Source organism: Parus major, chromosome 18 (assembly GCF_001522545.3).
Source record: "Parus major isolate Abel chromosome 18, Parus_major1.1, whole genome shotgun sequence".
Taxonomy (NCBI): domain Eukaryota; kingdom Metazoa; phylum Chordata; class Aves; order Passeriformes; family Paridae; genus Parus; species Parus major.
In genome coordinates this window covers 3,299,350-3,317,960 of record NC_031786.1, presented here as the reverse complement: position 1 = coordinate 3,317,960, position 18,611 = coordinate 3,299,350, and the positions used below count along the sequence as shown (strand labels likewise).

General features: G+C 38.4%; 1 protein-coding gene across 2 annotated transcripts in view; it reads right to left on the bottom strand.

Moving 5' to 3' along the window:
* PITPNC1 (phosphatidylinositol transfer protein cytoplasmic 1) overlaps window positions 1-18,611 on the bottom strand; it is a 76,854-nt gene that overhangs the window by 29,779 nt on the left and 28,464 nt on the right. For both annotated transcript variants that reach the window (XM_015645443.3, XM_015645444.3), the window contains exons 2-4: window positions 10,466-10,614; window positions 8,151-8,239; window positions 7,700-7,707 (exon numbers count right to left, since the gene is read on the bottom strand). In XM_015645443.3, coding sequence (XP_015500929.1) covers window positions 7,700-7,707; window positions 8,151-8,239; window positions 10,466-10,614 — 246 coding nt within the window. The remainder of the gene's footprint in view (window positions 1-7,699; window positions 7,708-8,150; window positions 8,240-10,465; window positions 10,615-18,611) is intronic.

Here is an 18,611-nt window from a genome sequence, read left to right as displayed (position 1 = left end):
GCTGTTGATCTGAAGCACATCTGCAGTTTCAGAGGGAATTATGAATAAAGCCAAATGCCAGATTTCCCTTCTACCTTGGTATTAAAGAAGTGCCTGCTATTTTCAGTCACTGTCCAGAGGTTCCCAGCAGTCAGTCAGGTCATGACACTGAAATGTGTCACTCAGCAAGCCACTGCTTGAGTCTACTTGTTGATTCCTGTGACCCAGAATCTAAACTCTAATTAAAACAAGAGATCTTCTAACCTTGTATTTCAAAAAGAAGCATTAAGGAAAGACCAAGGATCCTTAGAATAGCATAGAAGAATTGGTGCCATTTACCTCAAGCCACCTCATTAGAGAGCCACTTTCTGTAAAGCCACCCACAGGCAGCCTCTTTCTGTGTTTAGTATGAAGGAGAGAACAGTAACAACCTAATTTGAGATTATAAATGGTAACATGGGTTACCCCAAATGAAAATTCAAATTCACCAGAAAGTCCTCCACCGCAAAAATCTCTCTCAGAAACTCAACTGGCTGGCAACCACTGCTCCAGCAGCTGTGGGGGGTCTCGCTGCCTTACAGGAACACTTAGCAGGGTCCAAATTTTTGAACATTTCACAGAATGTGTCTCATGATTCATCAGCTGCACTCTGACTAACTGGCAGAGAGCTCTGGCAGAACGAGAAAACTGTTTATGCATCATTCAAAAGACTATTATTCATCGTGTAAAAAGTTAGGATTTTTCCCCTCAAGTGGCCACATATTTACTTAACTGGGGATTAAAACTGTTATGCAACAGTCAGAATCAAACTGGGGAGTGAATAGTAGGTAATAAACCTTTCAGGAGATTCTTATTTTCTTCTGAGCACCACTCCTTTTCTGCTCTGCCTCCTCTGGGGCCCGTGTTCTTCCAGTGCTGACCTGGAGGTGATCGATCCCCAGCACACACAGGAACACACAGGGCACTGTTTCCAGTTCTCTGTTTCACCACCTCTACAGCTTGCAAGGTTCCTCTTGGGAATGAAATAGTGGCAAATTCAATCTTTAACTTGAAATTAAACTTAAATTCTGCAGAATAATTCAAAATCTTCAGTCACAGTGTCTTCAATGATAAGGTGTTTTTGTGTAAAGCTCTCAAAGGAGGCATCTTAGGTATTGTCATCTCTGGATTTTTTAGACTTCTTATAAACTCTTTTAAAAGCTGTTATAACCCAGCACACCTGTGACACTCAAAAATAAGTAAGGAGAATATTCAGGGATTTTTGCTCTTTTCCCTAAACTTTCTATATTTGGCACCCCAATTTTGGAAGAACCAGGAGAGGTTTAAGGCTCAAGAGAGCACCCAGTGCAATAGCAGGAGTGTACCAGTAATTACCAGCTGTGAGCAGGGGCATTTCCACGTTCAAATGAAGGGAATGAAAGCAGCATATGGAAAGCACAGCCTGCAGTTGCGTTTGCAATTCCCTACATATAACCTCTTGAAAAACGAAAGGCCTATTTTTAGCATGATGATTGATTAGCGTTGCCATAGCAATAAGCAACACTTACAAGAACAGGGTAGAACCGAAGTGTGCCAAAACACTTGCCAAAGTCTTAAAGAGACAGTCAAACACACACGGGTGTGTGACAGTCATTTAATGGAGAGGGCTGTCAAATTAACCTCTGTGTAGTAATTATGCCTGAGGTGGCTGTGGGAATTACTGGAGTTGTCAGTAAATATATTGGTCTGAGAGGTTTCTTCACCCTCTGGAACCTGCTCTGTGCCAGTGATGCCAGTTCATCAATACTGTTGCAGCTGGTTTTATCTTCCATGTGGTTCCTGCCTGCAGAATGTTCAAAGACCTGCTGGAAACCTCATCCTTGCTCTTCACCTCTCCTGCTCCTCGTGAATATTAATCCACAGTCCTTGGCAGTTATTTCTGTACAGTAAAAACTAATCCCACTTTTTTTTTTTTTTAAGCAGCAGAAGCATATTTCCCTAAATCTTAACATAAACCCCCAGCAAGGCAGACATTTCATGTATATGTTCTCTCTCATCTTCCACCACTTCTCAGACTGCTCATTTTTTTAATACGGTGACATATGCATTATTTTGACAACACAGGTGGAACTGGATTCTTTACAGAGCAATCTCCATGGACCGTAAAGAACACAGTGACTGCTGCTATGAGGTGAATGTTCAAGCAAATGAGATCTTTTCTATAGGGTAACTTTCATAAATCACATCCCTTAAATTCAAAATTTTTGGGCACTATTTTTGTACTCAGGGGATAATAACAGCATTTCTTTATTGAAGATCAAGAACCTGGGAAAGAGAAATGGAATCCCAACTTTGCTGTAAGTGACAAAGGGGATGTGGGACTGTGGCGTGATGGAAGGTGGAATATTCAATGTTTTTTGGAAAATGGACAATGGGGAGTTACTGACTCCCCTCAGATTGCTCCAGACAGCTGTGCATGTGAGCCCCCAGAGATGCTGTGTGATCAGGTCACCCAGGCACAAACCAGCATCAATCAGGGTGACAAGGCTGGAAGAGAATAGACGGAAAGGGCTGGGCAGGGCAATGGCATTTGGAAGATGTGACTCAGTAAGAGGGAGGAGAATATGGAAAGCAAGATAAGCACAGGAAGGTGGCAAACAGCAAACAAAAGTACTGTTGAGTGGAAAGGGAAAGAACAATGCAAAAAACAGGGCTTGAAAATAAACATGGGAGCAAAACTCTCATAAACAAGCCGTGAAAGAAAACCACTGTTTGTATTGTATACAATAACCTGGAGATGGAATGATGACTAACAAGTTGCCTCCAACCGCTATAAAACGCTTATCTCTGGCTTTGCCTTCCCTTAGGATCTCTTTCTTTGATACATGGGAACAGTAACCTGCTTATTGAAGAAGAAAGGAAGTGAAAAGCAGCGTGCACAAGTGGAAATGACAGTCCCATCCATCAGAGAGGGGGCTGGATTGCCTTGGAATAAGCCAGTGCTGGAAATGGGGAATTCACCCAAGCAGTTTGAGTTACTTGTTTCAATGGGACTAAGCTATTAAATGAGAATATAGGTTTGCAGCTCTCTAAAAAATGTATTATTTTTTTTCTTATAAATACTACAGAGGTCCTTCCTTTTGCTAGAACCTCTAAGGGAAATAAATCTGTGTTTTCCCAGGACAAAGGCACCAGTGAGCCTGTTTTCTGAGTTATGGGGGTAAGATGGGAGGATGCTGGTAATAACTTTGCATTAGGCTCTAATCCTGCAGTACAGATTCTGCTGCATTTTTAATGCAGATTCTTCAAATCCTCAAACTGCAGAAAAGTTTCAGCACTGAAGAGTGAGGGGTTAGGTCCAAATTTCAAGGGCTGGTAATCAGATAAAAAGAACACAGGAAAGAACTCTACAGCAATGTTTATCTGAAACAACTGTTTTCCTTGTCAAGTCATCTCATTATAAAAATAACAATATAAAAACATTCCTTCCAGATAATTTACTTCATGGATAAACCAGCAGCTAAGTGAAGCACAAACCATGCCTGTTCTCAAAAATAATCAGAAACCAGCAGGTCAGTAATGGACAATTTAGCAACTTTTACTCTAGGGCCTTGACACGTACCAGATGACATAATTTTATTTTGTATTATAATCAGTCATTTTCTGTAGATGAATAAATGTCATTGTGATAAATCACCAAAGGAATTGTTGTCTCTTGCTTTCTGTTCCATAACTGTTTTTCATAAATATTCTGGATTTATATTCTAGTCATAAGTTAATTTGGGACACTGGAATGTTGAAGGAATGCTTCTTCTCCTTGTACAGAGCAAACAATGCCATTTTATTGCTTGTTTTGTCTATATAATTGTGAAACTAACAATTGTCCATAAATTATACACAAAAGAATTATCCAGCTGTTTTAAAATTTCAGCCCCAGAACTGAAATTGCTAACAACACCAAAGCCATTCAGGTCAGGTGGCAAATCTATTTGAACTGATCTCTGGTAAACACTTGAACTGCACCTTCAAACCCAGAGGAGTTTGCTTAAATTATCTTTGTAATTTTCCTAATCATTTTCTACTCCAGCTTGAGAGCTAAACTTTGGCTCATTTTCAGTGTACTTCGATCACATGAAGATTTTGTACCATGGTTTAGTCACCAAACATTCATGATCTGATTATTTGTTTGCTTGAGGCTCCTCTTTTTTTTTTCCAGACTCTCCACTATTACTTGAGCAGGTTGAATTGATATTTGCTTTGTGCTGTTTATTTTCTAACAATATCCCAATGCAGGTAAAGAAACATAGTTCTATGCAATTCTTCTTCGTTTGGTTTGCAATAGTTTGCTTTCTAGTTAATTATTTCTAATCTTGCTGGGCAAGCTCAGAAATAAAAATAACAAAGCCTCCTGAAAATTCAGTTGTTCTTGCCACTGTGAACAGCATAAATATTTTCCACTAAAGATACATATTTGCAAAGGCTGCCATAAGCTGGCACACAAGGGGTTGTTGAGAGCTGCAAGGTATCTTGTCTCCATCCTCCAAGAGAAAAAGGCCCCTAACCAGCAAGGGAATTCCTTCCAAAGCCAGCAGCCACAGCAGCCATTCCCCAGGAGCGGCTGTAGCTGGGCAGGAGGCACCTGACCATACCCAAGCCCTGGAATTGCTTATGGAACCCACTGGAGTTACTCCTATAGGGCTCCCCTTCTGCTGCATCCTAAATATGGTATCCCAGGTCAATTATCTTAATATCAACCCAATCACAATATAAATGGATTTGTAGATAAAACCTAAATGTGTATTTTAGCAAGATATCTTGTCAGGTTTCTAATGACAAGATCAAAACCAAAGCAGCTCCAGTGTCTAACTTGAAGATGCCTTCTCACATTCAGTTCTGAAGTAACACCCCAACCACTAAAACTTTGAACTTTACAGGAATATTTTATTCCCTAAATAGAATCCTGAAATCTGGATGACTTCCTTTGGCTTCAGCTTTGACAGTATTTTTTGACTTTCTCCTCCTTCTCAATGTCAGCAGGAAGCTTTCAAGGATTAGCTCCAGCTCTGATACAGCACTTCTTGGGACAGTCCCCATGTGTCATCTTCCAGAGAGGAAATCTTTTGTATGGCAGCTTTAACGAGGTGCATTTGCAAATGCTCTCCTGATGTGACCCTACAGCACAAATTACACCCCACAAAAGTATCACTTGTGCAATAGTTCTGTTAAACTCATTATCTCAAGCATGTCAGTTGTTTTACATGCTGTTAACATGGTTGTCAATAATACCCTGTAGCAGATGTGGTGTTTGCTGTCAAATTTAGGGGGGTTGCTGTGCAACAAATACCATTGCTTAAAGCAGATGCCATCATAACTGGATCCAGATTACAGAGGACTAACATCACGACAGTATAATTTCCATTGCTGTTTTCATGCATCCAATTGCTCTTGGCTTTTTATACAACCATGGCACAGAACAATATTCTGAAAATTATTTTTCAAAGCCTGATAAGCATTTTTTCTTGGGAGTCCTAATTTCAAGTCTTTAAGAAGGTCGTATTTATGAATTCCATAATATTCACAGGAGAACCAGACTGAGGAAATTATTCCATACTGCATCTCTGAATGCCAGAGTATGGGCTTGAATGCAATTTCTCAACAGCCCTCATATTTTACAACTGAAAAACCTTAAGACTGTCAGTAAGGTTCACTCTGCTGTTCACATCCCCTTCCAAATCACTAACACAAACTGAAATAACATGCTGAGCCTTTAAGGTCCTTCTCTTTATTTAGAGTGGAGCTTACAAGGTTAATAAGGTGTGAACATACCACAGAGCAGTACAACTTGATAAGATTATGCTTTATTTATCCAATTATTGGTCTGCCTTTAGAACGGGTTTTCCTTGAAATGAGGCTCAATTTCTCTCACCATGTCCCACAGACCCTTCAGAGAGAATTTATGATCTTTAAGAGAAGGGTTTCCAAGCTATCTTACATATTTTGGGCCATATTCTTTCTTTCAGAATTCTCTAATGAATACAGAAGATCAAATTTAGAGAAATATTCCAGGCAAGGATAGCGATTATTCCCAGTGGGATGTTTAACATTTTTGTTCTAGATTCAACAGTTTGAGGCAAAGGCTCTGTCTCTGTTTTCCATGAAGATAAATTCACAGCCCATCAGCTCCATTAATACATATTTTAGATTTTTGTCTGAAGTACAGTTTCCCTCATCTCCTCCCAGTATTTCTAGTTCTGTTTCCTTGCACCATGGTGAGTAATTAGTCCCCAGCTCCCCTAGGCAGTTACACTGTCACTTAGTGATTGCTTTGCCTACCTTCTACATTTCTGGACTGATTTAATATTTCTTTACATGTCTTTTCAATGTTGCAATCACTTCTGCTGATGCTCTTGAACATTTCTGTAGCTGTACCTTCCTCCAACCTGCACCAAATGTTGTTTCACCAGATCAGACAGAGAACACCTCCTGATTCAGATTCTCTGAGTACAGCACTGCTGTTTGGTTTTAATAATGTATTGCATTTCAAATTTAGATACATACTTCTGTCTGCCACCACCCTTTGCATCATCCCCACTTGTCTCTTTCAGTTAAAGAAAAAAAAAAACACATTAAAAGATTTAAATTTACTTTCAGTTAAAGAAAAAATTTACCACGGAGAAATATCAGTGCAACACAGCAAATGTCAACTTCCCAGCCTGAAATTAAATGTGCTATCAAAGGTAAACCTTAATTAATGTGAACTCTGACAGACCCTACTGAAAGTCTCTTCTGGCAAAACCAGCTGGGAATCTGTCCCTTGTCTCTACTGTCCATTTTGGGACTTTTGGGTTTCCTCTGACAATCAAATGAATATTCTAAGTACTTGTAGCACATATTGAAAAACACATTTTGTTGCTTTGGGTTTTCAAACCTGGCCATCACAGTTTCAACTCTTGGTCTCCAGCTTTCAGATCTTAGCCTTTAAAATGCCTTTATTTTTTTCTTTTTATCACACTATTTTTTTCTCTTTTTGCTTTATGAGCTTTTAAAAAATCTGCACAAACATTGTGATCACTTGCAGAATTAAGAGAAACATCTGCATTATGTTTTGCCTGCAGTCAGAAGTTCAACCTAAATCAAAGCAGGAGTTTCTGAAAGGTCCCTTCACCTGGAACCTCCTCACCACCCCCTCTTTACCTTCCAAAGGCTTCTGGAAATTTATTGTTATTATTGAGGCCAGCACATTTAAACAATTTTTCTCATGATTTATGTCCTATATTTTGACTTAGCTCTGCAAGAGGGAATGGCAGATTTTTCTGGGCACTGTGCCCAGATTATCTTTAATTTTGTCTACAGATTGTACAGTTTCCCAGATACTATACCAGAGATGAGCATTTTATAAGTTAATAAAACAATAAATAAAATAAAATCTGTTCTCATGTCTCCATGTAACAACTGGAACCTTAAAAGCCTCAGCCTTTTTCATAGAATCTTCTCTTTCTTACAGCCAGTAAGTAAAAAACATATCAAATTATATTGAAGTAATATAGAAAAATAAATTATAGGATCCCCTTAGAATTACTTCAAATTTCCCTTTAAATTACTTAAAAAAATAACTAAAATAAAGTTTCACTATTGAATGTATTATGAAGAAGTTATATTAAGAAGGAATTAGACTGGATTCTGCTACTATATTTTACATAATTTCTCTATTTTTAGAATAAAAAGAGGAAGAAACACTTACTGTGTATTCTGATTTCCAATTGTCCATTTGTAAAAAAAAAGAAAGAGGGAAAAGAAAAAAAAAAAGAAACATTAAATAAAACAATCATGCAAGATCCTTACAGTAAGTACACATTAACAATAAAAATGATATGTCAGATAGTCTGCAGATTTATATTTAACTGAAGTCTAAGGGACAATAAGGGACACAAGTCAGACAGAATCCAAGCACCTGGTGTTTTTTTGCAAGCAAGAATTTGCATAGGTCCAACACTCCAGTTTTTACCTATCCTTAGTCTATAATCTTCCTTTCCTGATACCAGTAAATATAAGGTGAAAAAGTACATGCAGTTTAACAGGAGCTGTTAAAGAGACCTGGTGCTTGTAGATCAATATTTAACTTGGAGCTTCTGAAGACAAACTAAACTATCCCCAAACCACAAAACAGCAACCATTTCTGCCACATTCCTTACCTGTGATTGTGTAAGGATAATAATTCCAGGCCTTCTCTGTAACATAAAATATTTTGGGAACAACTGCTCTAGCCCAGCTAGGCAGTTTGCTGAAAGTAAAAAGAAAATATAAAATTAGAATATATTATGACTTATGTGTATTGTAGAAATAAAGATGCTTCCAAATGTGCCCATCATTTGTGAGGTGTTTGGGGAATACAGCAATACCCAGACTTCTCAGGAATATTTTCCTTTTCTGCCTCAGCTGTGCTCCCCTCACAGAGGGAGGAGATGCCAGAGCAGCAACCTTCGAGTGGGCTGAACTGAGGTTGCTCATTTTGGGAATTCATGGCCTGGAACCTTTGGCCACACTCAACAGGTGAGGCCAAACAAGGGGTAACGCTGGCACCGTGTGCTCAGCCACAGGGAGGCACTCTCTAACAAGAGGTCAGGAGGAAATGTGGGATTTCGGTCCACTTCAATCCCCAATCCATTATCTCTTACAGATTCTTCTTTCTTCCTTCATATTCTCTGCCAGTGCTGAAGCCCTCATGCTCAGCTCACCTGGCACGCAGCTGTTCCCACACTACCAACACCAACTCCTGAGTAGGAAGCTTTTATATTAAAATTAACAGATCACTCAAAACACCTCGTGAGGCTGGTAGGCAGCATTAGTCTCATTTTGCTGATGGGAAAAGTAAATATCAAAAGTGAAGAGAATGAATGGATCTGATGTTACAGCTCAGAGCTCATTCTGTCAAGAAAACTCACCAGTGCAGTGGTACAAAGGCAGCAGAATCAGAAAACAAAGACATAGATACACCATTTGAATTGATCATTAAAGGGTAATTGAATAATACTATGGAAGGGTGGCACCATTTTTTTAGCATGGCTCTTGGGGCTCTCATTTCCAGCACTCTGGTCACAGAGGGTACCAAAAACTGATGAACAAAGAAACATTTAAAAAGGCAAGATAACTATAATTCATCTTTCAACCCTCTCTTAATAACTTCAGTTATAAACACTGAAGCTGCCAGGAACAAAGATGCAGAACTAGTTATTTCAAGGACAGCAGACCTTGAACACCACAAATATCCCTGTACTTGGGGGACTCAGTTCAAATAGAGTTGGTCTGGCAAAGCATTGAGCAGAGCACCCAGGCCAAGACTGAATCTGTACTGAACTGCAGGAGATGCTTCCAAACCTCAATTTCCCAAGTGTAAATGTTTGAAATAGTTCTGTTTAGATAACTGTGTGCAGAAAGTAAATTAACTTTCCATATTAGCAAATTTCTGAAGAAAATACATTTGGGATCATTAAGGCTTATTTAACCATGATCTGGCTACATATAAATATTTTATTTGTCCAGAGGCAAAATGCAGACATTAGTACCTTATCTACAGATTCAAAGCCAAGTGCATTGACTTTTGCTCTTTGATGACATTGCTCAAAACTGGATTCTTTTCTTTACATAAACCTTTCTTGTGTACAGACTTTTAAGCAGCATTTTACATCCTGCATAACAGACTTCCCTGTAACAGATCTTCTGTTTATTTTGTCAGCCTTTGTCAGTGTTTTATGACTGCTCCCCTTACCCCTGCTAAACTTTACTCTGATGCCTAAATTATAAAAACCAAAGGATGGAGACTTTCAGCTTCTGAAAACATTACTCCAGTAGAAGAGAAGAGGCAGTAAACAATTCTAAATATAACTAAGGTTACACTGACACTAGAAAACATACATCTGCTCATTTTGCACTTTTTTTTTTGTTATTGTTGTTTTTAGCATATTTACCTGTCTACCTATCTTCACCAGTACAGCATGTCCTGAAAAAAATAACTTTATGAGCAAAACACAGATTATACTCAGAACTGCTAGCAAGTTCCAGCCACAGACACATATGAATTCTTCCAAGGTCCACTCAAAGAAAAGATAACATCTCTATATTTCAGCAGCACAGGTATGAGGATCACATTAGCTTTTTTTAAATTTTTTTTTATTTCCTCATTTCTCCTCCTTCAGATGAAGTTCAGTCTCAAATTTCTTTAAGAGATATCAGTTCAAAACAGAGCAAAGCAAAGTTTGTTAGGGCAGTGGGCCCAGGAAGAAGAAAAGAGGGAGAAGAAAAGAGGGAGACAACTGTTCTGGTGTTCCTCAGCAAGGCAGGCAGAGGAGAAGTTTCCAGCACATCCTGTATGGAAGCATGTCTCCTTGAGTGAAATCCTCAAGAGACATCCTGGCCTCCCAACAAAATCCACAGCAGCCTGAAAACCTCCTGATCCTTTCCACAAAACTTCAACAGTTCTGCAACTGTTTTACTGTTTTACAGCACTTGCCTGTTGAGATAGACACGTTTTTCTGTTAGCTGCCCATTGCCATGGTTGGGATCTTCATAGGGTTCATTCTGCACCACTTCCACACCCTCCCCTCGGTCACTCTGCTCATGGCTGTGCTTGCTGATCATGTACAGCTGTCCAATTCTGTACTGCAAGGCAAAACCAAGAACAAAGTATATTAGTTTTATGTTGCACGGGTATTCAAAAGCCAATCTTAGTCAATGAGATACTGCTATGTGTAAATAAAAGGTAGTTTGAAGGTGAAAACCATTATCTTATGAAGTCCATGGCATCACTTGTGGAAAAAATAACAAAGCCTTTGTGCATACAAATGTAATGAATTAGGCCAGTCCTCTATTATTAGACTTTATAAGAATATCAGTTTAGAATCAGTAAACAGTTAATCCAGTGCTTCCACATGCTGAAATGTAAAGGGACTTTAACCAGCAGGTGAACTCTAAAAGTTCTGTGGGATTCTGGCAGGATTCTTCTGCCCTGCCAACACAATGAAACCCTGCAATAAGATGTGGCTGGTCCACAGAGACAAGAGCACCAGCTCTTAAGAAAAAAACATGTAGACTCCAAGTCCTTTGGAAAGTTTGAGTGAATCAGTATTATTAAATTAGAATTATAATAAAATATTATTATAAATAATATGATTGTATATATTATTACAATACAATATATAATTATTATAAATTATATAATTATAAATATATCAATAATAACAATTATATTTAATTATTAATATAAACAAATAATATTTGCATTATTAAAATGCATTTAAGTATTTAATGATCATTTTTCTATGGACTCCCAGGTAACTTAGGAAGCCAAACACTGTGAGGATTGGCCCAACTTTGCTATTACAGAAAAATAAATCGTTGCACTTGATTTTTTTCTCACTATGTCTCATATCTACATCAGGGCTTTTGCCTCCAAAGAAATCCAACAAAAATACATCCTTGAACTTTCATTAACAAAGATTTGAGAGTAAAATTGTACTTTTTCAGTCATTTTCTGGTCTGAAGTTTTATTCTCAAGTCCTTTGCACACTGTTGATCACACCGGGGTTCTTGCAACAAACTGTCATTGGACGAACCCAGATTTCTTGATTGGATCCCTCTCTCCCCCAGAGCAATTTGTTTAGGCATATACATGCTAATCACTTCAATCACATCAATCCCCCTTCAAATACAAAGAACAACCTGTTAATTTAGAGAATGGCTGAGCTACCACACAAGCTGCCAAGAACCAGCTCAGCATAAGCAAACAAAAGCATTGTGACAGTGTGACCTCAGAAAACTCGATGAGATTCTTGTGGTTATTGCATATTATAAACAGCAATCCTATCTCATACTTTAAATGCCCAAATAAAAAGAGCAATTAGCTCAGAAAAAAACCCCAAACCACCACAAACCTTATTAGAAACTGGAAACAAAACAGTCTTACCAAACAAAATTATGAGGAATAGGAGGATGGAGGGTAGCCTATATTAATTCCTCAATTCTACATAATCCAAATTTATTCCCTTACAGCAACAGGCCACAAGAAGGTAAGAAATTTGGAACCTGCATCTTAAGAGAGTAAATCCTAACATTGTTTTATTTGCTAATCCACTTCTCTACCTTTGTGTCTACTGAATCCTTTTTCTCTGTCTCATCATATTTGAACATTTTGTCCAAATCTCAAAGGCTCTGAAGAGCCTCACACATAGCTTTTAACTAGATCCACAACAAATTGTCTTCTCTTTTTCTCTAACAAAAATGAATGTATTGGTGCACAGCGAAGGCAAAGTTTGTAGTACATTTGATTTGATCAATTAGTACAGTTTGAAAAAGAATAACTTTCAGGCACATAAAACTGCTCTTCAGGTCTTAAATCAAAGTAACACACTTCAAAGCTGAACACAAATTGAGAAAAAAATGCTTTGCCTTTAATTAGATATGTATCAATTAGACCACCTGGGAGCACAGACTTCCTGCCTGTGGACTGATAAGGACAGCAGAAAAGAGGAAAGGTGATAAGGTCCTTATACTCTAATGGAAAGGAAGAGGTCAGTAATTTGTATCCTGTGGACTATGAAAAGGTTAGATGAGGAGTAGAGAGAGGAATTATAGTTTGACAGAAAGTCAATATTTTGATCATGATCTCTATTGGGTTTTTTTATTATCTCATAAAGTTATGAATTTTAGTTGCCATGGACACGTCTGGTAAGTGTTTCATAATTGCACATATCAATATCCTACATCCACGTAGTCCTTTGTAATTTTGCTCTCAGTTTTAATTGTCAAATACAAACACCTCAGTTTCTGTTGGAAAAGTTGGCTCAGAAATACCAAGATGAATGTACTTTCACACTGACAGCAAACTGAGGGGTTGTACTGATGTCTTCATTTGCTCCAGCATCATGAACCAGAGATACCCTCACAACACTGTGTTTTGTTAACAGAAGTTGTTTTTTCAGGGACCCACCCCACCATAAAACACTTGCAAGATATCAAATCCCAGACTCTAAATGAATCTGAGCAGAAGTTTAAGGGACCTAAGCCTTGTGCCCACTGCACTCTGCAGATGAGGGTCAGTGCTGCTTTCCAGATGCTGCTCAGTCAGTGCTTAAAGGAAGATTCTCTGCTGCTGAGGCTCAAAACCACACACGTTCCAATCATACCCACGATCTCACAGGAGGTAACCCAGGCTGCTCAGCACGGTGCCTCCCACTTGGAAGATGCTGAAAGGAACAGAAGGCACCACTGCTGGACAGCTCTCCTGCAGGAACCCCACTGCTCCTCGCCTTCTGCAGGTGATGGCTTCCCATAGCTATTGATCTGACACTGCTCCAGTAGAAATATCCACCTTCAAAGCCAGCTTGGATGGGGTCCTGAGCAGCCTGGTCCAGGGAGTGACATCCCTGCCCATGGCAGGGGTTGGAATGAGATGAGCTTTGAGGCCTTTCCAACCCAGCCCATTCTACGACCTTTCACAACTACTGAAGTGGCTGGGCAGTTCTGCTGGAAAGTAGCTGCATTCTGCAAAGGAAACATTTGTACATGCACTATAAAATAGCTAACTTAGCTCTTTTGTGTGCTATTAATTTCTTTATATCTGCTGCACAAAATGTTAAAATCATTAGAAAGTAAATTACTGTTACTAAATAACAGTACTATAGTACTATAGTACTATGGTAATAATAATAGTACTTTACTAAATCAGAGAGTGCACAACTGATATTTCAGATAAAATAGCATTTTTTCAAGTCTATGTTTCTATTTACATGAAAAAAATCAAAGGCAAAGATGTGTCTTTTAGAACTTGCTGGAATTTCAATGCCTGAATAAAAAGTCACAGCTTTTTCTTAATTCCTATGGATACTGTGGAAAAATAACACTTAAGAATCATTTAACAACAGTAATTGATACACATTATTCCTGCAAGAGTAAACTGATGTGCCACTACTATTTATCTTGCTCTATCACAATCTGAATTTCTGTGTTCTTAGCTGTAAGGTAATTTTCCAAGACCATTACTGTTTCAAGGAATTCAGTAAAACTTCACACAATGGCACCTGATATGAATTTGGATCTGAAGAAAAACCCTTGGTAAATTCTTCAGTTTAACAGGGGAAAATTTATTCAATAGCAGAGCAAGAAGTTTAATAAACAAATACATATAATGTGGAATTAGAGATTTTTAAAGGTATTGCTGTGTAGCTTTGGTAGTAGCCCTGATGTTTCCCAAGCCTAATGAGTGAGACTTTGTCATGGTCCTGACTCGCCTTCTCCTTCAACAGGCAGATGGTGTTTGCTGTTGGGATTCAGTCATACAAGAAACAAGATTCATGCTAACAACAGCATAAGGATGGTCAATCTGATTTTGTTTGAAATAATAAGTGAGACCAGAAGCATTTTCATTCCTCAGATAGGAGGGGAAAAAAAAAGAAAAAAATGAAAAAAATTTAAAAAGGGTCCACCCCACCCATCTTTCATTTGTAGAGCTCCCACCATCTCCAGCAGAAGCTGCACAAGAAATCTTTGTACAAACATGTCTGAATTTTTTTTTTCAGCCTGACTGCCTATTGCTCAAGTTTTGATTTAATGCAAGTCTCAGAGTACAAACTTTCAAACTTCAGGTGGAATATAAAAAACTCTCTCAAAGGAGAAATTATGCCAAAATTATCTCGTATCTGAAATTTTCATACAACTCCTTGAAGTTCTTATCTGAATGCTCACAGAAAATGTAAGATTTATCACTGGCTTTGTCTTACATAATTCTCATATTCAAAAGAATGGTTGAACACTTTCATCGACGTTTACTTTTCTGTAACTAGACTAAACCATCAGGGATGGTGCTGCCATTTCAATTCGTTCCATTTTGTGTTCTAAGCCAGTAGTGAAACTCCTTCCTGCAGAGAGGAGCTGGAGTCTGGAATACACCGAGTGCCTTTTCTGCCTGCTCAAGGTAACAATTGTTTGGTGAGCTGCATTTTGACAGTGGAAAGTACTTCTCTCATACAGGTTCTGAAACACTAAAACACACCCGTGGCTTCTAGTCCTGTTCTCAGAAAATTGCAAAGGTAAAGCAGAAAAAAAGAAGAAAAGCAGCAACAACTAAAATGAAACAGATCTGTTCTTATGCACAAAGGTAGCTCTGTAGGTTCAACCCTGCCTCCACTGATAGCAATAGTTGTTTTGTCATTGACCTCAATTTAGTTAAGATTTATTTCTAGCAAGGAAATACAATGAATCAGCTTCATCATCAGTTATATCTGTCCAGCTACACTGAAACCAAGGGCATTGATTATGGCAAAAGAGTAGCAATTTTATTATGGAATTCTGATTTATAGAATGCTGTCTCATTCACAGAAAACAATCTTAAAATTGATTGGTACATTTCTGATTTATTTTCAAGTCATAGTCTTTGCAAGATGCTGTATGCTCCTTGTGAATGTGTCCCAGGACTTAATTTTATTTCTTTTACTAAAAAGACTAATAGGAATATTATTCATCACTTTTCCACGTTTTGAATTATTCAAAACAATTGCTGATAATTCCTCAAAGGACTACCATGAGACAAACATGATGATCCCCAGGTAAGTTACTTGTCCAAACATGCACAGCCTGTCACTCCCAGCAATCTCTTCCCAGCAGTTTTACAGAGGTATTTTACCTCTGGAATAAATTGTTTGGAAATGTACTTGCTTGAGTAAATATCTTTGTTTAGGAGGATACACTGAGGTTTCCTATTGTGTTTGTTTTGATGTTGAGGGCATTATTTTCAGGTCCTGATCAAGACCTAAGCCCTACACTACTATATATAAGAAAAGCTTCCAGTTAGATACTGAACACAGGCAAAGAAAGCATTAACCTTATTTTATATTTGATTAATTGAAACATAAATTAATACATCAACCTTAAAAAAGATGTCTGTGGTAGAACAGGGAATTTAGCCTCAATCTAGATTCCAGCGCAGTGCTGTTACCACAAGACACACCTGTAATTTCTTTTTCATCCTTAATGATAATTACTTAAAGTGAAGTGGTTTCTCTTATCTCCCTCACTAGCCATAAATCCTTCATGTTAATACTATTAGACATAATTTCATCTGGAATGGGTGAATCCTGATGCATCCTCAGCTTGTGTGGCTGTGGGAGTGGAACCCTCAGGTCCCCGGCTGACGGAGCACTGAGGCTGTGCCCTCTGATCCCCAGACTCCTGCAGGTGATGATTCATGTCTATCAACAAGAAATTTCAGGAACTCTTTTCCATGACACAAGCTCTAGCTTCTGACAAAGTGATTTGTTTGCCTTGTTATTAACATTCCTAGATTGGTTTTAACAAGAACAGAGGAATGTGCAGTGTGCTGGTATTTGATTTTTCATGTATGGGTGGGTTTGTATTGGTTTCTCCTTGGCTGATTTTGGAATTAGGAATTTGGTTTGGTTTGGTTTCAGTTGGGGCACAGAGCCACAGCTTTGCAAGCAATGGAGGTGGGTATCTCTTGATAATCACCAGCCCAAGGTTTTCCTTCAGGACATTGCTATGAGAGAAATCAGACTTGTAACCACTACAGAGTAAGAAAACTTGCCACTGAAATAACCCTTTTTTCCTAGAGAGGCAGGAAAGAAAGCAGGAAGAAAATAAACTCAATATAAATTTGAACTTGGAAGTCTCTCTTACGTAGCACAATTTACCAGTATGAAAGTAGTGGTTTATATTTCTAAAATAGTGATTTTCCTGGTAAAATAATGACATTGTGGGCTAGGATCCTGTGAAAACCCTGCTGGGTTTGACTGCTTGGGAAATTCTGCAAGGAAAACATGAATAGTAAACAGAGAGGGCAGAAGAGGGGTGGTTCTTACAGCCCAGTACAGTGCTGTGCAGATTCCCAGCCTGCTGACCTGCCCCTAAACCTCCTTTAGTCTGGCCAAACAGCAGTGTGGAGTCTGCACTAATACACTGTTTGACTTCTTGTTTCTAAGCTAAGATGTTTAGAGCAAACCAGGCACCTTTGCACTGCATTCTCTGTCATGTAGAAACATCTGAAGTGCAGAGTTTTTATGAACTGGTATTTTAAATGGCTGCTCCCGAGGCACAAATACAAAAAGTGGCTCCAGGAGCAAAAGTGTACTTCTAAATTATTGTCCTCAAAAGCAAATCTGTTTTTATCTATACAAAGGATCAATCAAGGAATAACACCAAACATCTAGGTCCTAAAGTCTAAATCTTAGCAAAATTCACTGTTGTGATTTGAGGCCCCAGCAAATCATGCAAATTATTTGATGGTATAAATGTCACTCCCTGCAGTAATATATAAAGAATCTGACCAGTCAGAGTTTACAGTTGAGCTTGAAATTTTTCTTTCAACTAATTCCTGCATGCATCTGTGAATCACAAAGCACTACACATCTGCTGACTTGCATCAGCAGTATTCTTTACTGTTGCCCAAATTCATGGGAACATGCTTTTGTAGCCTCACAAACAAACAGTTGCAGTGGGAACAGTTGACTTTTGCATGCTGTGAAGTGCCATTCTTATTGCTTTCATGTTTGCTTTGCATTTTCAAGGAAGAAATTACATCCTTAAGATACTTTATCTGCCTAAATTCCCGTGAATGACAGTTCAGCAATGACACACTGGATGTTGAAAGTCAGTATCCTCCTCTGGTATTTCCAGCTGAAGAAACATAGCCTGCTCAAAGTTTACAATACCCTGGCACGTAGTGCCTTACAACCAAACAAGTGCTACTGAAACCAATAGGATCAGGTCTCTGGTTAATAGGTGTACAATGAAAATTAAAATAAATGAAAATTAAGTTGCAAATGTTCAGCTTTCATGCAAATGGTTTGCCAAATATAGCTCATGTCCTGTTCAAATTGTAGTCATTTTATGCTTCTACACCAGCTGTGCTATTGAGAAAAGCCAGCTGTTTATCTGGAGTGTACAAGCTCATACAATTTTTAAGAATCAGTTTTTATTAACAATATTTTACAGTGAGTCAGCTGGTTACATTTTTCAACCACGTACACTATGTGCTTTGTACATAAATACCGATGATATTCTATTATGTAGATTTATCCATGTATTTCCTGCAAGGAATGCAGATACATTTCCGGAGGCTGTCTCAAAAATCCTCTGTGCACATAAAGAATGGCTAAAAGAGACTTACTGTGTGTCTTGAACAGTCAGTGCTGCACACTGACCACTCTCCACATCTTCCCAGCCCTGCTATGAGTACCTGCTCTGATTGTCTGCAAACATGCCCTGCCTTGGTTCCAGCTTCCTGCTTTTCATGTACAGTTCCCTCTGCCTTACAGTGCACAATCAGTTTGATAACTATCAAACATTATTCAAGCTTTTTCTAAGGCAAAAACATATTTTATTTGTTTGCAACAATTCATTCATGAGGTCATTGCTAATTTAAAGTCTGAAGCTCAAGGAGCTGTTCAGTAAATATTTTAAAATTTTAACTTAGAATGCAGTAAATGAAGTAAAACTGCAACAGAATTTTTGTAGAGGTTACTAAAGATTTTTCAGTGATATAAACTCTTTTCCTGATATTCCAGGAAAACACTATTTCCATTTCAGATATTCCAAGAACACTCAGAATGGAAAAACTTGGGCATTCCTCTCGATCCCTGTCACTGATC